At 45.3% G+C, this 20,174-nt stretch overlaps 1 protein-coding gene, 1 long non-coding RNA gene and 1 other non-coding gene across 10 annotated transcripts; 1 reads left to right on the top strand and 2 right to left on the bottom strand.

The window, feature by feature from the left end:
- Nucleotides 1-1,009: 1,009 nt before the first annotated feature.
- bcl2l12 (BCL2 like 12) lies at nt 1,010-12,979 on the bottom strand. 8 transcript variants are annotated; one of them, XM_020705561.3, is made up of 9 exons: nt 7,916-8,215; nt 7,068-7,237; nt 6,814-6,979; nt 6,060-6,279; nt 5,888-5,989; nt 4,736-4,812; nt 3,300-3,563; nt 3,178-3,223; nt 1,010-1,194 (listed from the first exon to the last, which is right to left on the bottom strand). In XM_020705561.3, the coding sequence occupies exons 1-8, from the start codon at nt 8,030-8,032 to the stop codon at nt 3,197-3,199; spliced, it is 1,143 nt and encodes a 380-aa protein (XP_020561220.1). In that variant the 5' UTR covers nt 8,033-8,215; the 3' UTR covers nt 1,010-1,194; nt 3,178-3,196. The 8 variants fall into 8 exon arrangements, with proteins under 8 accessions (XP_020561220.1, XP_020561221.1, XP_011476974.1 ...); XM_020705562.3 differs by having other exon boundaries at nt 1,010-1,191; XM_011478672.4 differs by lacking the exon at nt 7,916-8,215 and adding an exon at nt 12,853-12,979 and having other exon boundaries at nt 1,010-3,223.
- mir150 (microRNA mir-150) lies at nt 12,685-12,793 on the bottom strand. The gene has a single exon (NR_107127.1). It is a non-coding gene; the product is annotated as a microRNA mir-150 (primary transcript).
- A 104-nt stretch (nt 12,980-13,083) lies between the features above and the next one.
- On the top strand, nt 13,084-16,820 carry LOC144994192 (uncharacterized). Its single transcript, XR_013657620.1, has 3 exons — nt 13,084-13,297; nt 13,689-13,788; nt 14,101-16,820. It is a non-coding gene; the product is annotated as an uncharacterized LOC144994192 (long non-coding RNA).
- The last annotated feature ends 3,354 nt before the right edge of the window (nt 16,821-20,174 follow it).

Genomic DNA, 20,174 nt, shown 5'->3' with positions numbered 1-20,174 from the left:
AGGAGGTTCTCCCTCAGGATTTGATGGAACCTGGCTCCGCCCATCCTCCCATCCACACGGTGCAGGAAAACACCCCCAAACCATAATGTTTCCACCTCCGTGCCTGACAGTGGGGATGGTGTTCTTGGGATCATCGGCAGCATTCCTCTTCCTCCAAACACGACGGGTTGAGTTGATGCCAAAGATCTCCATGTGGGTCTGATGTGACCACAGCACCGTCTCCCAGTCTCTCTCTACATCAGGAAGGTGTTCAAACTTCAGGCGGGCCTGCTGCACGTGTGTCTTCTAAACCAGACGGACTCTGAGAGCTCTGCTAAATGTGGAACCATAGCGGCGTGAAGCATCACCAATGGTTTTCTTGGTGACTGTGGTTCATCCACTAACTCCTAACGTGTTGTTTTGGATGGATGTCTGTTAGTTCTTGTGATCACGGAAACCCCACCAGGTCAGATCTGGTTTGAAGTCCCACACCTAAAAGGTGGATAGATGGCCGTGGTGCACCAGCGGTTGTCACGGTAACTTCCAGTTTCTTGCTGATGGTTTTCAAGTCCATCTCGGTCTGGTGCATGTCTGCAATCTTCTCCCTTCAATCCACTGAAAGCCCTTTGGTCTGTCCATGTTGGACAGTTTGGAGTGTGACTGATGGACTGGTGTCTTTTCTACAGGGGATCAGTTCAGACAGGTGATTAGAAGAGACTAACTGGTCTGTGTCAACTACAACTTCTAATGGTTATCTGGGGTTCAGACGGAAAAGGTTCCAGAAGATTATTATGTTTTAAGGCGACTATTTTCTCTAGAATTTTGGAGATGATGGGAAGGTTAGAAATTGGACGGAGATTACTGAGAATATTGGGATCTGAAGCAGGTTCTTTAAGGATTAACAGCTGCCATTTAAGCAATAGAGGCAGATAATACTTTAAACTCTCTGCTTTCTCCAATTTCATTTTGCTTTATGTTGTTGTGAAGTGAAATTAAAGTTTAAATAAAAAATGGAAATGCATCAACGCGGTGTGTCGCAAACATTTTATTCATGAGTGTCATAAATGCCACAACATACTGCCAGTTTGAAACAGGTCTAACAGAGTCCTGGTTCAGAGTCCTGGACCAGAGTCCTAGACCAGAGTCCTGGACCAGTCCTGGTCCAGCCTTCAGACTGACAGACACCGTGTCTTTGCTGCTCCGTCCAGCAGTCTGCTGAGGAGAAGATGAAGCAGCAGCTCGTCTTCACCAGAGGTTCACTGTTTGAGGCTCAGGATCCACAAGCGTGTGACGGACACAAACACCTCGTTTATGTGGTTTACATCAATGACATGTCTCACTTTAAAAAACATAAGTTAAAGCTTTATATGATCATTAACATTTAAAATCTCATGTCAAAACATCATAAACATTTTCCAGAGCAAACTCCCCATAAAACACAGGAAGGTCACAGTTGTTCACATTGTCACAATGTCGGACTTCATTTTGCACCTTTTTTGAACATAACCCGGCAACCGGCGGCTCCGGAGCCGCATGCAGCTCTTTCCTCCCTGGGCTGCGTTTCTCTGTGGTTTAGTAAAATAACTGTCATGTTCTCAGATTGTTGTGGAGCCTTTAACACCGTCAGGTAGGGCGAGCGAGCAGGAGGAAGAGAGCAGCGTGAATGCGGAGGGGGCGTGTCTGCAGCTGTGAACGCCGACCAGAGTCTGTTATGGGATGGAAAGTTCTTCTAGAAAGACAGTCGGAGGTGATCTGGTAGAGGACACATGAACGCCCAGAAGAAAGCCTGTTTTTTCCTAGACTAAAACCTCCATTTCCATGTAGAATGAATTAAATTAGCGTCAGGGCGCCCCCACTATCCTGTCACCTTGCTGCTACGATGACCGTATGTTGAGCTGTCTGTATGAACACGTGGGGGGGGGGGATGTAGGGCAAAACAACGAACAGGTAGAGGGCCGGGGGCGGGGCTTAGACTCACCACTTATGATTCCAGACAAACTAACTGCTGCTTCCTGAAAAACATAGTTTCATCCATAAAAGTAATATAATTTATTGGGTTTACTGGATTTACGGGTTCTCCGTTTGCTGCCAGAGTCTCCAGCTGATGTTTCAAAGGAACATTTGGTCATTTTAGGTGAGTTTCCTTTTCTTTTTACCAGAAGTCCAACGGTCAAGCACGGAGGAGTAATAATGATGATTTGCTCTTTTCACAGCTGCACACAAGAATGGTTTCACAAGTTAATACTCCGTCAGTTTCATCTAAAAGTAAACTAAAAAAATGAAAATATAAAAAGGCGCTGCAGCAATCAGCTCATGGCGGGAACCGTCAGTTCAGTGGGAGGAGATCCTGGACTGACCCACTCGTACAGGTACCCACTGCTTTTTCTTTTTTTTGTCAATGGAGTGGAAGGAAGAACAAAGAGGGCGTGGAAGGATGGCGGTGATGAGCGCAGATCGTTTCATGTCTGTCCCCAACGGCCTCCAGGCCTGCTGCATGGCAGCAGTTTCTGCAGACACGGAGGCCTCAGCGAGTGCACAGACGGTCAGCTAAAGCCCTGGCAGCTCCCGCTTTACGAAAAGAAACGGTGACCTCTGACCCCAGGAGTCCCATCATGTTCTGTAAACCAGCCGTCAGGCTTTTCTCACCGCAGTGAAGTTCAGACGCCGCCACAACCTCTGACTCCTGCACAGACGTTCGTCTGGGTTTAAGGTAATGCAGCCGAGCGTCTCATAGCTGATGACATCATCACTGGGTGACACTCAGAAAAACAAAGGCTTCATGGCGTAGGAGCGCTCTAGCTGGAGCTGGAGCTGATGTAGTGTACCAGGGTGGCAGCCATAGCAGGCCAGCACCATCCAGACTCAGGGGAGAGTGGCATGACAGAACCTTTCTATCAATATGATCAGAGATTAATAGTGATCCAGCTTTGTGAGTCATGACGTGACATGAAAGCAGCACCAAGGTTCAAAGATCGAACGTCTGTGAAACGATGTAAACATCAACCTTTTCATTCCAACAGAAGCAGCCAGAGGCTCTTTCATAAAGAACGCTCCTTCATGGTGTGGCAGTACAGACCCCCCTCCCATGTGAAGAGGCGGCGGTCACAGGGGTCTCACATCTCTACTGCTCCTCCGTTGGGTTTTCTTAGCTTATCCAGTTTCAAACCAGACGAACGCTCTTATTTTCTGGTTTCAAACCTCACAAAGCGTCCTGAAGTCAATCAAACTCCTCCACCACGCTCTCCTGATGATGGAACAAAAATCAAGATTAGAAATGCAAACCGGGGCTCCACAGAGCCTGAAAGGATCCAGACCCTCACCCAGCCTCCATGCTGTTTGATCCAGGGGACGAAGGTCTCCATGTAGCGCTCAGCGTAGCCCTGTGTGCGCTGCGTTCCCGTGGCCGTCACGATCCGCCGCGACACCTCCATGGAGACTGCGATGCGGCGTAGCGTTGGACTTTCCGATGGCGGCAGATCTGAAACCTGGGCCACCTGAGCGTTGCTGTAGTTATCCAGAAGCTTGGCAAATGATGCATAGGACAGTCGACTCAAGCTGGAGCGCAGGAAGGGGTTCGCCTGGATCTGGTGCACAACGTTTGGTGCAGTCAGCCACAGAAACCTTTCAGAAAGAAGGCTAGGAAGCAGCAGGTGTGTTCATAAGCCCCAGTCACATGCAGCTGCACGGGGGCCGCAGGTTTGTGGAGGGTCGTAAAGAGGAGCGGCTACTTCTTAAAGGATGTGCAGGTGTGTCTTTTTGTCCCCTTTAAGGGAGGTCGTGAAAATGGACCGTACCATTGTAGCGCGTGTGGTGATGAGTGTTTAATGAAGAATTGCAAGGCTAACACAAGTTACATGTACTTATACAACGATCCGGGTGAATTCTCGATTCTGCTGCGTGTGGATTGAAAAGTGACAATGCACGCCTAAAAAGTAGTTCCGGTCACATAGTTAAAATGTTCTGTATCACTGCGCCGGCTTCTTTAAAACAAACTTTATTGTCAACATCTGGACAAGAACAAGCGGTTAGAGGAGAACTTTCTCTCTGATCTGATGCTTTATTTAACACATCGTGATCATCAGCATATATATCGCTTTCTTTTGCCGCTGCAGTTGTGGTCTGCGCCGCCTCAGCCAGCAAAGGGGGGCATTGTCACGCCGCCACACCGCGTAGCAAATAGCAAGAATAAAGGACTGGTTGAATATTTATTTCTTTTGCAAGTGACCGTGGTGTAAGTGGGTTAATTAACGTTAATTTCTGAAAATGCACACTTCCAAGGCCGTTAACCTTACTGATGACACACAGGTGATGCTGTTGTCCAGTGTCCTTTACTCCAGTCACTAGTAAGGTTTGAGTATTGGCTCCTTACCGCAGGCAGTGTGCACGTGTTACATAAGTGCCCGTAGGACGCCAGTAGGAGCGTGCACGGATCACGTGAACAGCACTAATGGGCTCCTTGTACAGGGTTTTGGGGAGGTATAGAAAAAAGAGAAATCTGTAAGACACACCCTACTTCCCCTTAATTCCCCCCACGTGTTGTTTTAGCGTTCATTACAACCTGTCGCCCGCAGAAAAACTTTTTTTTTTGCTCTAGGCTGGGATCCCTGAGCGTTTTACGACCTAGATGTTTCATGCAGGTCACCCGCACACGCGTTTGACTGTTTTCCACCTGCACACCGCCCGTTTCCACCCGTGAGGGCAGTTGTGACTACAGCTTTACTCTGATGAAACTATCCAGTACTGGGAATCTACCTACCTTTTCGTTGATGGAGTCTCCCTCAAAAGAGAGCGCCTGAGCCAGATCCTGGATCAGTTTTTCTTTTTCTCCTACATCTAGAAGCAGAGTTTCCAGTGAGACAGGAGGCTGATCGAAGGGACGTTGTTGTCCTACAGTTCTTTAAACCTTCTGTGCATTCTGTGACGTTTTTATCAAACATTTACCAACACAGGTTTTTTTTGCGCCTTAAGGCTAATGTGGGAGCAGTACAGACTAGTACAGACTAGTTCAGTTCAGTACAGTGTTCCCTGGCTTTATCCCAGTTCACCTTTTGCAGTCTCACTGATGTTTTTCAGTGCAGTTATTTTTTACTGTGTTCTGCATCCTGATTGGCTGTTGACATTGTCCACCATCTCCTCCATGATGCGTCTCCTGTGCAGATTGTGTTCCCCGTGGTCTTTTAAGGAGGATGTCATTTTTAGCCAAACTCCAAAATCTGTGTCGTTTTCTACCACATAGTTTCTGAGGAGCGGCAGGAGTTTATTAGAAATTCACCTCTGAGTTGTAAGGCGGGACTATTGGGGCAGAGTAATTCCTCCCTCATTTCCCGCCATCCATCTGTTTACAGTCTCTCCAGCTAGCTTACAGCCCCTCACACCCCAAACCCAACACTAGCGTAGCAACAGAAGCAGCAGCAACATCAGATCCATCCATCTGTCCGGTTCTGATCCAGATTCCAGCTCAGACCAGGAAAACAGAGACGTTCATGGATCTGTTGGTCTGCAGGTGGATGATCAGAAAGGGGCGGGGCTTGGAGACTGTGACCCACTGATTCTGATGACACAGTTTCTACGTAAAATTAATTTCTTTTCACTGTATATTGTCGTCTGCTCCTGATTTACATCGACTCCAGTTAATACCAATTTTCTTTTTACGTGTCCTTCATCAAAACAAAAATGCTACAAGAACATGTGATAAACACCAAAAACACCATTTACATCATGTCCATGTCTGAGTTTGTGTCCTTGTGTGTGTGTTTGTGTGTCCCAGTGTGTGTGTCTCTGTGCGTGTCCCTGTGTGTGTGCGTGTTCCTCTGTGTGTTTGTGTCTGTGTGTGTGTCTCTGTGTGTGTTCTGTGTGTGTTCCTCTGTGTGTTCCTCTGTGTGTGTGTTCAGTGTGTGTGTGTAGTTACCTGGTAGGGGGCCTTGAGGCCCCGGAGTCCTTTTCTTGATGGAGGTCTGAGCGATCTTTTCCAGCTTTCCTGCCACGTTGCTGTAGAAGTCTGGAGGATGACCTGCCCCACAGGTTGACAGGTTCAGCATCAAAGCTCCTCCCGTCTGCAGACATGCATGTGTCACGCTTACCTGGAGAGACAGGAGCATCTCCTGGTCTGGTTGCAGATCTTGTGGAGAGGGGCAGCGTGTTCGGCCGTGGAAGGTGGTTCTCTTCTCCCTCTTTGTTCTTCTCTTTCTTGGTTTTTTCCTTTTTTTTAAAGAATGACGAGAGTCTCTTTTGGATCTTCTTTATTTTTTCTTTCCTTTTCTTCTCACCGTCACCTTCATCTGAAGAGCTGGACGAGGACACCTGTGGAAACATCAGTGCAGATTTGAGCAGAGCAGCAACTCCCTCCGGTTGCAGCAACTCCCTCCGGTTGCAGCAACTCCCTCCGGTTGCAGCAACTCCCTCCGGTTGCAGCAACTCCCTCCGGTTGCAGCAACTCCCTCCGGTTGCAGCAACTTGAACAACAATGTCACCTGACTTCAGCACAAAAACTCCACCAACAGATCTACATTCCAATTTCATCGTTTCTAAAAATGTTTTCGTAGCAGAAGAACGTGTAAACAAAGGATGATGGGAGGTGTTGGCAGGCTCACTCTGTGCCACAAATGAACTCCTGCCGCTCTGCAGAAACTATGTTCTAGAAAACGACAGAGTTTTGGATTTTGGCTAAAAAGGACATCATCGTCATCATGAAGAGACCAGCAGGACCGCTTTGAAATCACATCAAACCACTTTCTACATGCAGCTGGAACATGAATCGCTGTCATCACTGCTGCCGATGGAGCAGACCGTAAAGCCGCTTTAATTCCACGCTAAGGTGAAGCAGCACCGTCTCACCTCCACCGGGGAAACGTCTCTGTTCAGCGAGCCCTTGGGGTCTTTGGCGGCGTGACGTGAGGAGATGAGGAGAGGCAGCTTCGGGAGGAGGCCCTTCGGCTTCTTCTCCTCCTCATTTTCCACCTGGGATTCGGATTCAGCCTTTGCTTTGGGTTTGGGCTTCATGCTGGAAAAGGTTTTGGGGTTTTGGAATTATTTTGGTTTTGATTTTGAATTCATGCACAAACTCCCACTGCCTCATTGAAACCTCTTACCAGAACTTGTTGTGGTCACTGTAGGCCCCTCCCACTCTGCCAGCCCGTTCTTTCTGAGGGATGGCGAGCGTCTGGTCCAGGAAAGCCTGGAGGATCAGATGAGTCTCCGCTTTGACTTCCAACAGAGAGACAGAGGAGACGGAAGAGCGGCGTTCTGGGGATTCTGTCATCTGTGGGATGTAACCATAAAAAACATCATCAACACAGACAGAATGAAGATGGCGCCGTGTAGAGGCAGGTTTTTATCAGACGCTGCCGTGGACACGGACACACATGAAAAAAATGCTGCTGTAATAACTAATGACGCCATTTATGTTACAGTAACTGCTTTGACTTTTCTGTGGTCGTGTCCACGCTTTTCAAGAACCAGCAACTGCTTCTGACAAATATGCAGAAGTGAGCTTCCACTCCTCCTAAATAGATGCCATATTACTTCCTGCAGTGACTTCAGCAAACAAAGGATTTGGAGGATTGATTTTCATTTTTTTTTTGAGTCAACAAATGCAGCTTTATTTTGAAAAGGAAAAAGCATTTCTGGTATTGACTTCTACTTTGAATAATGAGACACAAATGCTTCCAAAGTGATTCTAGTTTTACAACTTAAGGAATGTGCTGCAGAACAAACTGAGTATCACTGATCGCTATCAGACCGCTCCACTGAAAAACACTGACAACTATTTCCTCATTAATGTGTGAACTTCAGACACTCCCCAGAGAGCAGGAGACGTGAACTTGACTTAAATCAGAGTGAAAAAACCCCAGAGCTGCCAGCAATGGTGGAACAGCAGAGAGGAGAGAGGAAACACCACAGTCTGACTAGCCGGCATTCAAGTTCCTTACAAATTCACCTCTGAGTCGACTGCGGGACCTTTGGTGCAAGGAGACCCCATCCCACTCCCCCTCCCCGTTGTTGAGACCTCTCTGTTTACACGCTCTGCCACCAGCTTACAGCCCCTCACAACCATCACCAAACACAGCGGAGCAACAGAGCAACAACATATCTATCCATTCGTACAGTTTAGATCCAGATTCCAGCTCAGACCAGGAAAATAGAAGTTCATGGATCTGTTTGTCTGCAGGTGGATGACCAGAAAGGGGCGGTGCTTGGATACGTCACAATCTGCTCCCTCCTCACAACGATTTGAATAAAGAAATATTCAGACATACACGTTTAATCTTACATTTTTTTATGTATGTCCTCCACCATGAGAAAATGCCTCAAGAAGACGTTAAAAACACCATTTCCATCGGAGTGGGTCTTTTCTAATCAGCCGGCTGGGCAGTTCTGATCAGGCACCTGCGCGGCCACCTAACCTACAACCTAAATAATGCAGAGACCGGTTCCACCGCAACTCTTTAACATTTTCCCCACCAGGATAAAAATAATTTAATGTCAGTTTAAGATCGACTTTTACATGCGAAACCTACTTTGATCCGGTATTTCATCCAAGAGTTTCATCTGACGTTCATGTTTATTTCCGGATCGCCACAGTTTTTCAGTTTATTCCCGAAATCCAGTTGTTCAGCGTGTAAACAGACCTGCTGCTGCTCGAACTGATCTTTCAAGCGAACAAAGGTCTCCTCTAAGCTGGATCTCCGTGGTTCCGAGCAGCTCGCCCCTCAAACTCTCAGCGCGGCGCCAAAAAAGTTCCTGTAGTTTGAAGGAATGTGGAGCAGAAGCGAAACTTCTCTGATAAACTCCGCAGAAACATCCGAGCGGGGCTCAGAGGGACGCCGAACTTCGGTATCGGTAGAAAAACACGTCACACCTGCTCATTATGCTCGTTTCTGTCGAACTGGCAGCTGTCTGTCCGCTGAGATTTATGCCGAGCGGCGGCGCGCGCAGCTACACGGAGACACGCGGGTTCGGCGCGAGGAGGAGCTTTCTTCCGTGCATTACAGTAACAGCAAAAACTTCTCACTGATAGTGTCCCACCTGGTGATGTCACATAATAAGTTTGAGACAGATCTGATGTGGAATTTCAAAATAAAACCCAATTGAAATTTGCTAAAAATGTGTTTTCGCCATATGATCACATGTGTCTAAAAGTAAAACTGCTAGTTTTCAGAGAATCATTTCAATTCTCACTGATAGTGTCCCACCAGGGGCCTGTTTCAGAAAGGAGGTTAAGTGTAAACTCTGAGTGCGTTAACCCTGAAATCAGGGAAACCCTGGGTTTTCCGTTTCAGAATTGGAGGTTTGTTAAACCAGAGAAAGCAGAGTAAGTCAAACCCGTTTCTGAAAGAGAGGTAACTTATACTCTGAGTCAGTATCCATGGTTACTTATGCTGTGAACCTAACCTGGTCGGGAGCAGGTTTTATTCCCTAAACTCAAGGTTTCTGCCGGTCCCCTCCCCTTTTTAAAGACGAAGCGGTATGTTTCGCTTTAACCTTCATTGCCCACATTTCCGTCACACAGAGACGGTCTAAGTGACAAGAATGGCTTGTTCTTTTTTGGAGGACCCAATAGACGAGGAGGCTGCATTAATTCCTAGAGAATTACATATACGGCGTGAGAGGATTTTGAGACATAGACTCGATTTTGTGTCATTTCCCCATACGTTTTTGTTTGAGCGTTACCGTTTTTCATTGCAGTCAATTACATATATACAATGAAAACAACATTAGATATTGCTTTGTAGATGTTTCATATGTCAAATATTGTCAACAAAGCCTACATCCATGACATGCTCACATTTGACCTGATTGAATTATGTTTTTATACTTCATTTTTAGCTGCTGCCATGTTCTTTTAATTCCTGCAGGATTGCATCTACATGAAAATGAAATCAGGGACATTGAATTAGATTAATGTAACAATTACTTTTTGGAAACACAATTTGCTAGTACTGCTTACTTTCTTAATCCCATATAAACTTATACCACTTCATCAATACAAGGGTAGACAAAAGTTCACTTTTAAAAACACAATTGCATGTATTAATATTACACTGACCAACGTTTGCAAGAGGGGAAGGTTAACAAAAAAGTCCTCTAAACATTATCAACGTTAAATGCATTTTTCCCCCAGATTGGTTCTGTACACTATGCAGCATTTCATGCATTTACACCAGGAATAACACTTCAAAAGTACACCTAAATATCCCCATTTTTTATTTCACACCGTACGCTATTTAGAAAGTTATTACAGCCAATATTTCATAACAATGATTTAAATGCAAACTTACGCATTAACTGGAGCAGCTATGTTTTCCACGCTAACTGTCTCTGTTTTGCAGATGCAGCGGTGTTGCTTTTCTTCCTGAATATGTGCTCATATTCACTGTAACTCTGCAGCAGCACGTCAAGTTCAGCTGGAGAAAAATTTAGTGCCAACCCAATGGGTTCCTCAGGGAAAAATGCATATTTACAGATATGCTGCGTTCATGTGGCGCTGAAATGATGGGAACAATGCCTTTCCGATTTATAAAAAACACATGAACGTCGGAAAAACAACAAATCTTCCAATAGCATCAAATATTAATTAGATTTAGGGCAATAAACACTGCAGAATACCTTTTCCTATTAAGAAACATCTGCATTTGTCATGGTTTCAGTTTGTTGTCTTTTTTTTCGCTTTAGTTCTTGTTCTGTCTTGTTTGGTTCTGTTTCCTGTTTTATTTTGAAAGGTTTCCTGTCTTGTCATGTTTCTTGAGTTTTACTTCCTTTGGTCCCTATCTGCCCTGATCGTGTTCACCTGTGTCTTGTCTGCCCTGTCTGTATATAATTCTTGTCTCTGCCTTCCTCCTGTGTTGGTCCATTATTCCTGTCTGGTGTTCATGTCATGCCATGTTCCTCGTTTCTTGTCCCTCGCCACGCCACAGTGAGTTTTGTTTTGTTTTTGTCATCCTGCTCTGCAGCGCCTTTTGTTTGTTCGCATTAAACCCCTTGCCCTTGAACCGTGTGCCTCCGCCTCTGCATTCTGGGTCCTACCGGCTTTCGAGCCACCCCTCCACCGTGACAGCATTTATTTAAAGTGCTGCAAAAGATGCCTTAAGAAGCATTTGACTTATGTAATAACTGTTTATAATACCTTTTTTCAATTGACGTAAGTCATTGTTCTAAGTTTGTATTTATTTTTAATGGTCTTACTTTTCTGCTTTTTATACACACATCTATTACACTTATATTACATATTTGATCACATATTAACTAGCAGAACTTTGTTTTCATATTTGCTTTTGTCAAACTTGTTTTATTACTTGAGACTTTTCACTGGTTTTATTGTTGTTTTTTGTATATTCCATATTTTTAAGTGACATTAGGTGGAGGCCTTGAAATCATTCTCTAAGGTTTTTTGTCCCCCCCCCCCCCCCGCACTTAAAGGCCTTTTAACGGTTTTCTTCTTTTGTTTTAATGTGCAAAAACATAAACTAGGATAACTTTGCACCCAAACAAAGGTCTGTGTATTCATTGTGCATCATCTATGGAGAAACCAGACTCAAAACATGAATATCCACATAATTAATGTAGTTTGGCGGGTCAGATGAAACGACGGGCTGCAATCGCCCTCTGGCTGTGGTTCGTCCATCTCTGATTCCGGTCATTTTCTCGCTTTAGCATTTATTGTAAACGATATGAGGCAAAGAAAATAGTTGAAAAGAGACCAGTTTGATGAACTCAATTCTTCTCAATGATGTTTGTTCTTTTCAATGAGATTTCAGGCGTCTGCACTTCTCCAACATGAACTTTGATCGCTCTGATCGCCAAGCTGAACCTTTTTGGTGAGATTTATCGGAAATCTCTAGAATGGCTGATGGAATTTTCTGGACTGTGGTCCTAAAGTTCTGCAAAGCTTCAGTGAAACAGATTCATCACAGGACTTTGAAGATAAAGAAACATTTTTATGAAAGTGAAACCAGTTTAGGTAAACCTTCAGATTCCAGGTTGTATTTCAAGAGTCCGGTTTTCTCACAGAAAGTGAAGGTTTAGGTTTTAAAACACCGTCAAGATCCAACACAACAATACAACAGATGTTCATCTCTTTATTCATAGCACTTTGTGTAAAAAAAAAAGTGAAAACAAAATCAAGAGTCATTTTGATTTGACGGCAGGATCAGACTGTTCACTGGAGGACGCCACCATCAGGCTCAGATCTGCATTACAGGCAGAAGGTCGACCCACAGAGAAGACATCCTCTGTTTTATTTAACTCATGTCAAAGCTTTCACCTACAAGGGTTTGAGTTTGTGGTTAGTAAATGGGAAAAGCTGGTCTCTTCTGAAACAGTCTAACAGAAAATCCCTCAACGTTAAAGAAAACAACCTTTAGTCCACGAAACCAGCAGAACAGAACCAGCAGAACAGAACCAGGAGGACAGAACCAGGAGGACAGAACCAGCAGAACAGAACCAACAGAACAGAACCAGGAGGACAGAACCAGCAGAACAGAACCAGCAGAACAGAACCAGGAGGACAGAACCAGCAGGACAGAACCAGCAGAACAGAACCAGCAGAACAGAACCAGCAGAACAGAACCAGCAGAACAGAACCAGCGTAGAAACATGACAGGAAAACATCAGATGATGGCAGGGTGGGGGGGGGGGGGGGGTTAGAAACAGGTCTGCTTCAGAAATAGAGGTCAGTGTGGTGCAGCACACCTCAGCACAGCCCCCCCCAAACCTGTCCAGCGCCACCATAGCAGGACACTGGTACAAGGATTGGGAGTGACCGGACCGAGACCTTTGGAGGAAGATCTGCAGAAATGCGTCCGGCTCCTGAGAACACAGCAGAGCAGTCACACGAACCCAGGGAGGCTCGCTCTGTCACCTACTGAGCATGCTCACCTCCTGCTGCTCTCAGCCGCTTCCTGCCCCCTCTGAGGCGCCTGCTGCCCCCGGCTCTCAGCCTGCTGAGCAGGGAGCTCCTGCCCCCGTCTGGTGTCGGCCCCGTCTCATGCCCCGTCTGCCCATCCCCGGCTCTGGTGCCTCTATCTATCCTCCCGTCGTTCAGCCTCACCCCCCGCGGAAAAAAATCTCAGTTCATCAGAGGTGGGGCCTACAGGGAACCAGGCGGCAGGGCGAGGCACTTCCTCTGTGACAGGAAATGAACAACAAACACCCAGAGACCACACGTGGGGGGAGGGGGGAGGGCCAGATCAAGAGATGCTGATGTCTGATGGCTCACAGCCGACTCCTAAGGTTCAAGGCCGGGTCAGCCGCCTGTGTTTGAAGGAAGGTCCAACTTCAGAGGACGTGACTGCTGTGATGTCAGAGCCGTGAACCTGTGCAGGTAAGCTTCAGGCTGTGAGAAGATCACAACGTGCATTTTTTCTGTTCTTTAGCACAAATATGTTCAGGTTTTATGGTCTGTCTTTAAAATAAAATTCAGGTTTTCTCAGCTGCCTGTAGAGAGAAGAAACTTCTGATCCGTCTGCAGGTTTGTGGGATTATTTGGAGATAAAGCCTGAAAAGTGTTTGATTAGCTTTTGATGGATGTCTCCATGTCTGTGAGCGGATCTCCTCTACTCAATGAGAATTTCATAAATAACTCATCTGGACATAGTTTCTGCAGAGCGGCAGGAGTTCATTAGAAATTCACCTCTGACTTGTGGGCGGGACTGTTGGCGCAGAAGTAACCCTCCACTGACGTACCACCATCCCTTTGTTTCCCCTCTCTCCAGTTAGCTTACAGCCCCTCACACCCCCAACCCAACATTAGCGGTGCAACAGCAGCAGCAGCATCAGATCCATCCATCCGTCCAGTTCTGATCCAGACTCCAGGTAAGACCAGGAGAACAAAGACGTTCATGCATCTGTTGGTCTGCGGAGCGATGATCAGAAAGGGGCGGAGCTTGGAGACTTTGGTCCGCCATTGTCGGCCCAACGTTTCAACTACAAACACTTTCAAACTTTTTTTTCATCTGCTCCTGATTCACTGCAAGTTAATTAATGAAGTACTCAGAAATGCAGTTTTAAGCTTATTTTTCTTTATGTATGTCCTCCATCATGAGAAAAATGTGGACCAGATGTGACCAACAGAGTTTTAGTAGTTTAGTCACATCTGTAATACCTTTTTTTAATTTTTTTTTTAAGATCAAGGTTGAAGAACTTCACCACGACCTGTGATGGTTTGTGTTCCTTAAAGGAAACGTCGGCATGGGGATCAGCTTTTTACTCTTCTGATGGATTTTATGCTGCAACTTCATGGTTTCTTCTTTGGTCGTCATGGCAACTGAGTGAACTCAGCAGCCATTTTTATAAACCGCAGCAGAGTTGTGTGCCAGTTTTGGTGTTGCTTTAGCCACGCTGAGAAGGAAAAGGACAATTTTCCACCTGATGGAGGCCCCCACGCCAGTCACTGTTTTAAGGCAGCACAGGGTTCGTATGCTGCAAGTAAAGAAACTGCAGCCAGAATATTCTGCCTCAGTTCCTGCTGCAGAACCTGCAGCTCTGCTGCTCTCACTGGTTTGGGTCCAGACTCATTTTAGGGCCTGCTGAGTATTCGCTGTCTGTCTTTTAACTGTTGTGTCACCGTAGTAACACACATCTAGTCTACAAATACCTTGAATTCAACATTCACATACAAAAAAAAGTTAAAATTAATAGAAGACTTTGGCAAGATCTCTGGTTATACAGCCAATAATAAAAAATCATCCATTCTAGTACTTGATGAAAAACAAGCTAGCAATCCTAACTGACAGGCTCCATCATTTAAACTAGTGGATCTGTTCTATGTAAATCATCACTATGTCACAAATTATAGAAACTATGACAAATGTACCGCAGAGGAGCGAAACAATAAGCTCCAACAACAACCAGGCTGTGCTGCACAGCAGATGTTTACAAAAACGGCTAAATCCAGTGAAGCTGTGACAGAAGCGAGTAGCGACGTTGTGGCTTTGGAATTAGCCCCGGCATAACAAGCCCTTAAGTGACGGGGAGTTTGTAAAAGAATGTATGCTGGAAGTAGCTGACATTGTTTGTCCAGAGCAAAAGTAAAAGTTTGAAGGAAGAAGTCTGACATATGACGTGATTACTAGACGAGTAGAAGATCTGGGCAGCAACCTCTGGAAAACATCTGGGGGGCCTGGTTAACTGGACAAATGACACTTGGTCATTAAAGTGATTAAAACAACTTTTTCTGTCTTTCCTTTTTTTTCACCAAAATTGGCCCCCAGTCTAATTTCGAGTTCCTAACTTGGCCTCCTCTACATAAACTTTGAGAAGGCCTGCTCTAATCCATGCCGTGCGCCTGGATCTACAGCCCGTCTGTGAGCTGATCTGCAGCCCTGCCACATGTTGGGCAGCAGGGGCTCACTGGAGATGAACAAGTTGATAGAAAAGCTGGTTCCATGCTGGACATTGCAGTCCGCTGCACCACTGACGGCTGCAGAACCAGACCGGGTCCATGTTGAGTCCGATACCGGACGCTGCAATCAACAGGCGGTTGATGTGTGGGCGATCCGATTAAATCAGGGTTAAAAGTCCAACTCTTAAACCCCGCCTCCATTTCCAAAACTACTGGATCAGATGGGATGAAGGCTCTTCATGAGGAACCCACGTTAAACTCAGTCAAAGGGTTAAATCATTTCATTGACAACAATGCCATGTTACAACATCACTGTTGTGTTCCTTTTATTGTTTTACTATCGTTGTGTAACCATACTCACATCCCTGTGTTGCCTTCAGTGTCCTACTATCATGGTGTTATTATCAGTGTGCGACTGTCGTTGTGTTGTCTTTATGTTGTGACCATCATTGAGATCATCATTTTGTTACTTTTCTTGTGTTGTTGTGTTACCATCACTGTGTTAACTTCACTGCATACACATCGTTGCCTTTTGGTGTGTCATCACTGTGTTGCCTTTGTTGTACCACTATCATGGTGTTATCATCAGTGTGCGACTGTCATTGTGTTGTCTTTATGTTGTAGCCATCATTGTTTTACCATCGCTTTGTTAACTCTATTGCCCATCATTGTCTTTTAGTGTGTTTTCAGTGTTGTGTAGCTAGTATTAAGTTAGCATCATTGTGTAACCTGCATTTTGTTACCATCACTCTATAGACATCGTCGTGTCACCTTTAAAGTGCTGCTTTCATTGTCTCGCATCAATGTTTTACTTTTTGTGTTATTTTGTCATCATCTTTATGTTGCCTGTTTTGTGTTACCAACACTTATATTGTGCTACCTGTCTACTACTGTCTTTGTGTTACGTCATTATCATTGTTTTATTATCATTGTGTTACATCTATTGTGTTTACATCATTGTCTAACCTTATCGTAATGTTACTATTGTGTAACCATCCTAGTGTCACAATGTGGTAAATGAAGAACGGTCTTCCCTCTGTGTTCCCTCGCAGTTTACTTTTTGCGATCTCGCTGTTTCGCAGTTTTTTGCTGCAATTTTGCAGCATCCTCTTTTACAGCATCCTGATTGGCTCTTGACCTTGTCAATCACTGTCCTCCGTGCCGCGTCTCCTGTGCAGACACAGCTGTCCGGATCGACGTCACTCCCTCATCACCATCAGAACTTTGCTTTCGTCATAAAATCCTGGACTTATTTTTCTATGAAACTTTGAGAGTTTAAACGAGAGAGAAAAATGTGAAAATGTTCGTGTCTGTTTGAGAAAAGTGTAGAAAGTGTGCAGTGAGAAGTTTTACAGACCATAATATTTGTAATCCTACTTTGTGGATTTCATCTATCGCAGATTATTTTTGGAATGTATCGCCTACGATAAATATGAAAACACTGTACTTGTGCAGCGCTTTACTACCTTCTTAGATGAACACGCACACACTCACACGCACACACTCACACGCACACACTCACACACTCACACAGTAGCCGCGGTTTCGTGTGCAGAACATCTCTGATGGGATCAAACATCGGGTCAGAATTGAACAGTGTACATGAAACCCAGAAAAACCTTATCCGATCATAACAAAGGTTTACATACGCCACACTTTCAATCGGAATAAACCATTTGGACATGCGCAGAAATCAGTAAAATACCAGAAACCGGCGTAGAAGAAGAAATAGTTCGTTCTGATGTAAACAAACAGAGCTGCAGCTTAGAGCTGATGATCTTCTAAACGTGATTTTACTATTGTTATGATTATTATTAAGGGCCTGTTCACTCAGAATGTTTTTTCTATCCGTGTGGTCGGTGCTTTTTTTGTGGCAGAACGGAGCCGGAAGAAGGGTTGGGTTAGGCTAACAGGCGCTAACAACATTTAGCCGTAGATGAACATGAAATCCATGCGGTCAAAGCTGCAATCTGCATCTGAGCTGCACGTAAATACGCGGGAATGACATCATGATTGTTTACACGCGTTCTCAGGACTGCGTGGTACTTCTGCTTTGAAAAGCCGCCTCCGTTAGCTCCTCTGCTTGTGGAGACAGTTCTACTGTGAGACGTGATTCTCCTGAGTCCAGATGGACGGCGGTCCCAAACCCACCCCCCACACTGTAACAAAGCACCCTCCCCTGTCCGCAAACACGAAGCTACAGTCCGGCTGCTCTGCGCAGAGACACGGGTCGCTCGCGCAGCCAGCCGCTCCACGCCTCCTCTGGAGCGCCACACCGTCCATGCGTGACGCAAACCAGCGCAGCCGTGACCCACGATCAGAATTATCTGTTTACATGCAACAATCAGCATAACCCACCTACCTCCATCAGAGAGACATTTTGATCCGAGTGATTCTGAAAGGGGCAGAGTATTCAGAAGGGCGTGTTTACATAATGCATTTTTATCCTGATCAGGCGTCATTCTGATTATTATTGTCCATTTAAACGCAGCTACTGCTACCAAATGGTGGCGGCAGCCTATAGCCACCAGGAGCAACGTGGGGTTCAGAGTCAGGACACTTTGACATATGGGTGAGCAAAGGTGGGAATCAAACCTGCGACTCTCTGATCAGAGGTCAACTGCTCTCCCTCTGACCCTGTTCTAGCGTTACTATTATGAAGTCACTGTCAGTTGTGTCACGTTTGTTTTTATTTTAGTCTGGATTCAGACTGGAAAAATCCTCTGTTCCGGATGGAGTCTCTAACCTCGCGTTTGGTCTACAATCAGACTGGCACCAAGCGGACCCTTCTATTATGGACCAACGCCTGTACACAACACCATGTGACTACAGATCTCGTCAGTCATTGGCCAGGAACTTTGAGGGTGGGGCACAGCATCAAGAGAATGACTGCGCTTTAGTTCGTATATTAGGACAGTTAACTTATTAAAACTTTATACTTTAGTCAGTTTTGAACGTCAGTAACAAAACCTTTTACGCGTTACTTTGGTACAGCGGTTCTCGCTGCAACGTGGTTACTAACTCTGGCTCAAATGTGTCCAGTCTTAATCCAGCCTAAAAGTGATGTCAAAGCTGAAATGCAGGAATCTTGTCTTTCCTTGTTCTTAGAGGGATTCTCCAAAGCGGAAACAATGTTCAGCAGAGAGCGGGTAACACCGTAACTTAGGATGAGTCTGCATTCCTTCTCAGGTGTTCAGACCTCACCTGGCTCTCTCAGAACAAATCACAGGACCAGTCACATTTATTCCAGGAGCCTTTTCAGAGCTGGAACCGAGCCACGGGACTCGGAGTGGACCGCCTTTGGTGAGACGTGTCTCTTTCTGGAATCTAGCCGCCGTTCTTATTCACATGCTCTGATTAAAAGCAAGATGCTTCTTAAAGGACACCTGATCAGAGGATAAACGTCTAACCTGAACGGGTTTCTTTCTGCCTTAGAGTTGTGTAAAAAGACTAAATGAATTTAACACACATCAGTCCCTCATGGGACATCATGTAGAACTCTGTTCTGGTAGAAACTGCTGAGGAGTCCAGAAGTTCCTGGATTTATTTAGGAACACTTGGTCCCACATAAATGTTAGTGTAAATAAATATAGTTGAAGTCTTTTACTGAGCGAAGGCAGATGCAGATGATGAAGAGGTGGCGCTCCCATGTTCAAAGTGGCCTGATAAAGAGCAGTGGTTCCTGTGAACCGCTGGGTGGGGCATCCGTGGGGAAAAGCTGTTTATGAAGGAGTTCCAGCTCACTAACTATCTGAGACTGCATCGCTTTTGCCCGTCATTAACGCCCCGCTGGTCTGCCAAAGATGCCCAGCAGGGCCTTATATGGTCAGAGCTCAGAGGACGGCTGCATTCCAGCCAGGTTTTTATCTGCTCATCGTGGTCCATCATTTCTGTTTGTTTGTCTCCTTCTGTCTGCAGTGGCGCTCTGAATCCTAAAGGATGCATGAAGACTGATGGGATCTCCTCTCTGAAACCTTTTGTCAACAAGAACGTTTCCTTTTGACTTTTTTTCAGAGTATAGAGGAGATTCTCTATGCTAGCTCACTTTTTTGTTTCTCTGGCTTCACATATGGTCCCTGGATGGAAGTTCTCATATCAGTGAGTCACGCTCCATCCTCGCCTGCTTCATGAGTGAAGACAGCATGAGCTTTAGAGGAGCTGATGACTGCATCCCTTACTAGATGAAACCCCAAACGTTTTGTTTCTGAAGCCTCTGAAGCTTTAATGCTTCAGAAGAAAAGGAGAACATGCCTGAAAACAATGTTCAACATCAGAGGAGCAAACATCATTTAAGGTTGTATCGACGTCCTTTCATGTCCAGACAAATGACCTGAAACTGATTATTTTGTTCACTAAGCCTCGGTACAGCGGAGGAAAGATTTGATCTGGTTTTGATCTGATTTTGATCTGATTTTGTAGGTTTGCCACAGAAACTGACAGTCTGTCATCTCAGCAGGGTCTTTTGAACCGTGAGAGACAGAAAAGCACAAAGAAAAATCAAGAAATCCACTTTAAACTTTTTCTATACATTTATTTATAGTATTTGACCCCCAGTAAGAGTTCTGGTTCACACAGACCAGTTTGGGCAAATGTTTTGAAGGTTTAGGGTTTAAAATCTGGGCTGGACCAGAGTGTTTTAGTGACCCGACTCATATGAGAAAATAAAAACATGAAACCTGGATGAAAACATAGAATGAAAAACTGCTATATTGTAAAACTGAACATTTTAACGTTTTTATTTCAAAACTGTGGCTTTAGTTCTTATTCTACTGCCCATTGCCCCAGTGGGTTGATTCCCTCAGGAAAAAAACACAAATTTAGAGAAACGCTGCGTTCATGTGGGGTTGGAACAATCGGA

This window comes from Oryzias latipes, chromosome 8 (assembly GCF_053564925.1).
Source record: "Oryzias latipes strain Hd-rR chromosome 8, Olatipes_Hd-rR_3.1".
Lineage (NCBI taxonomy): Eukaryota > Metazoa > Chordata > Actinopteri > Beloniformes > Adrianichthyidae > Oryzias > Oryzias latipes.
This window is presented reverse-complemented; position numbering and strand designations above follow the sequence as displayed.

What these genes read in the sequence shown, in the direction of transcription:
- bcl2l12 (XM_020705561.3), bottom strand. Translation starts at nt 8,032, where the DNA reads ATGGTTGTGAGGGGCTGTAAGCTGGTGGCAGAGCGTGTAAACAGAGAG. An exon ending in GTCCCGCAGTCGACTCAGAG is followed by an intron (nt 7,238 to 7,915) that starts GTGAATTTGTAA and finishes TACATCCCACAG; the next exon opens with ATGACAGAATCCCCAGAACG. An exon ending in AGTGACCACAACAAGTTCTG is followed by an intron (nt 6,980 to 7,067) that starts GTAAGAGGTTTC and finishes AACCTTTTCCAG; the next exon opens with CATGAAGCCCAAACCCAAAG.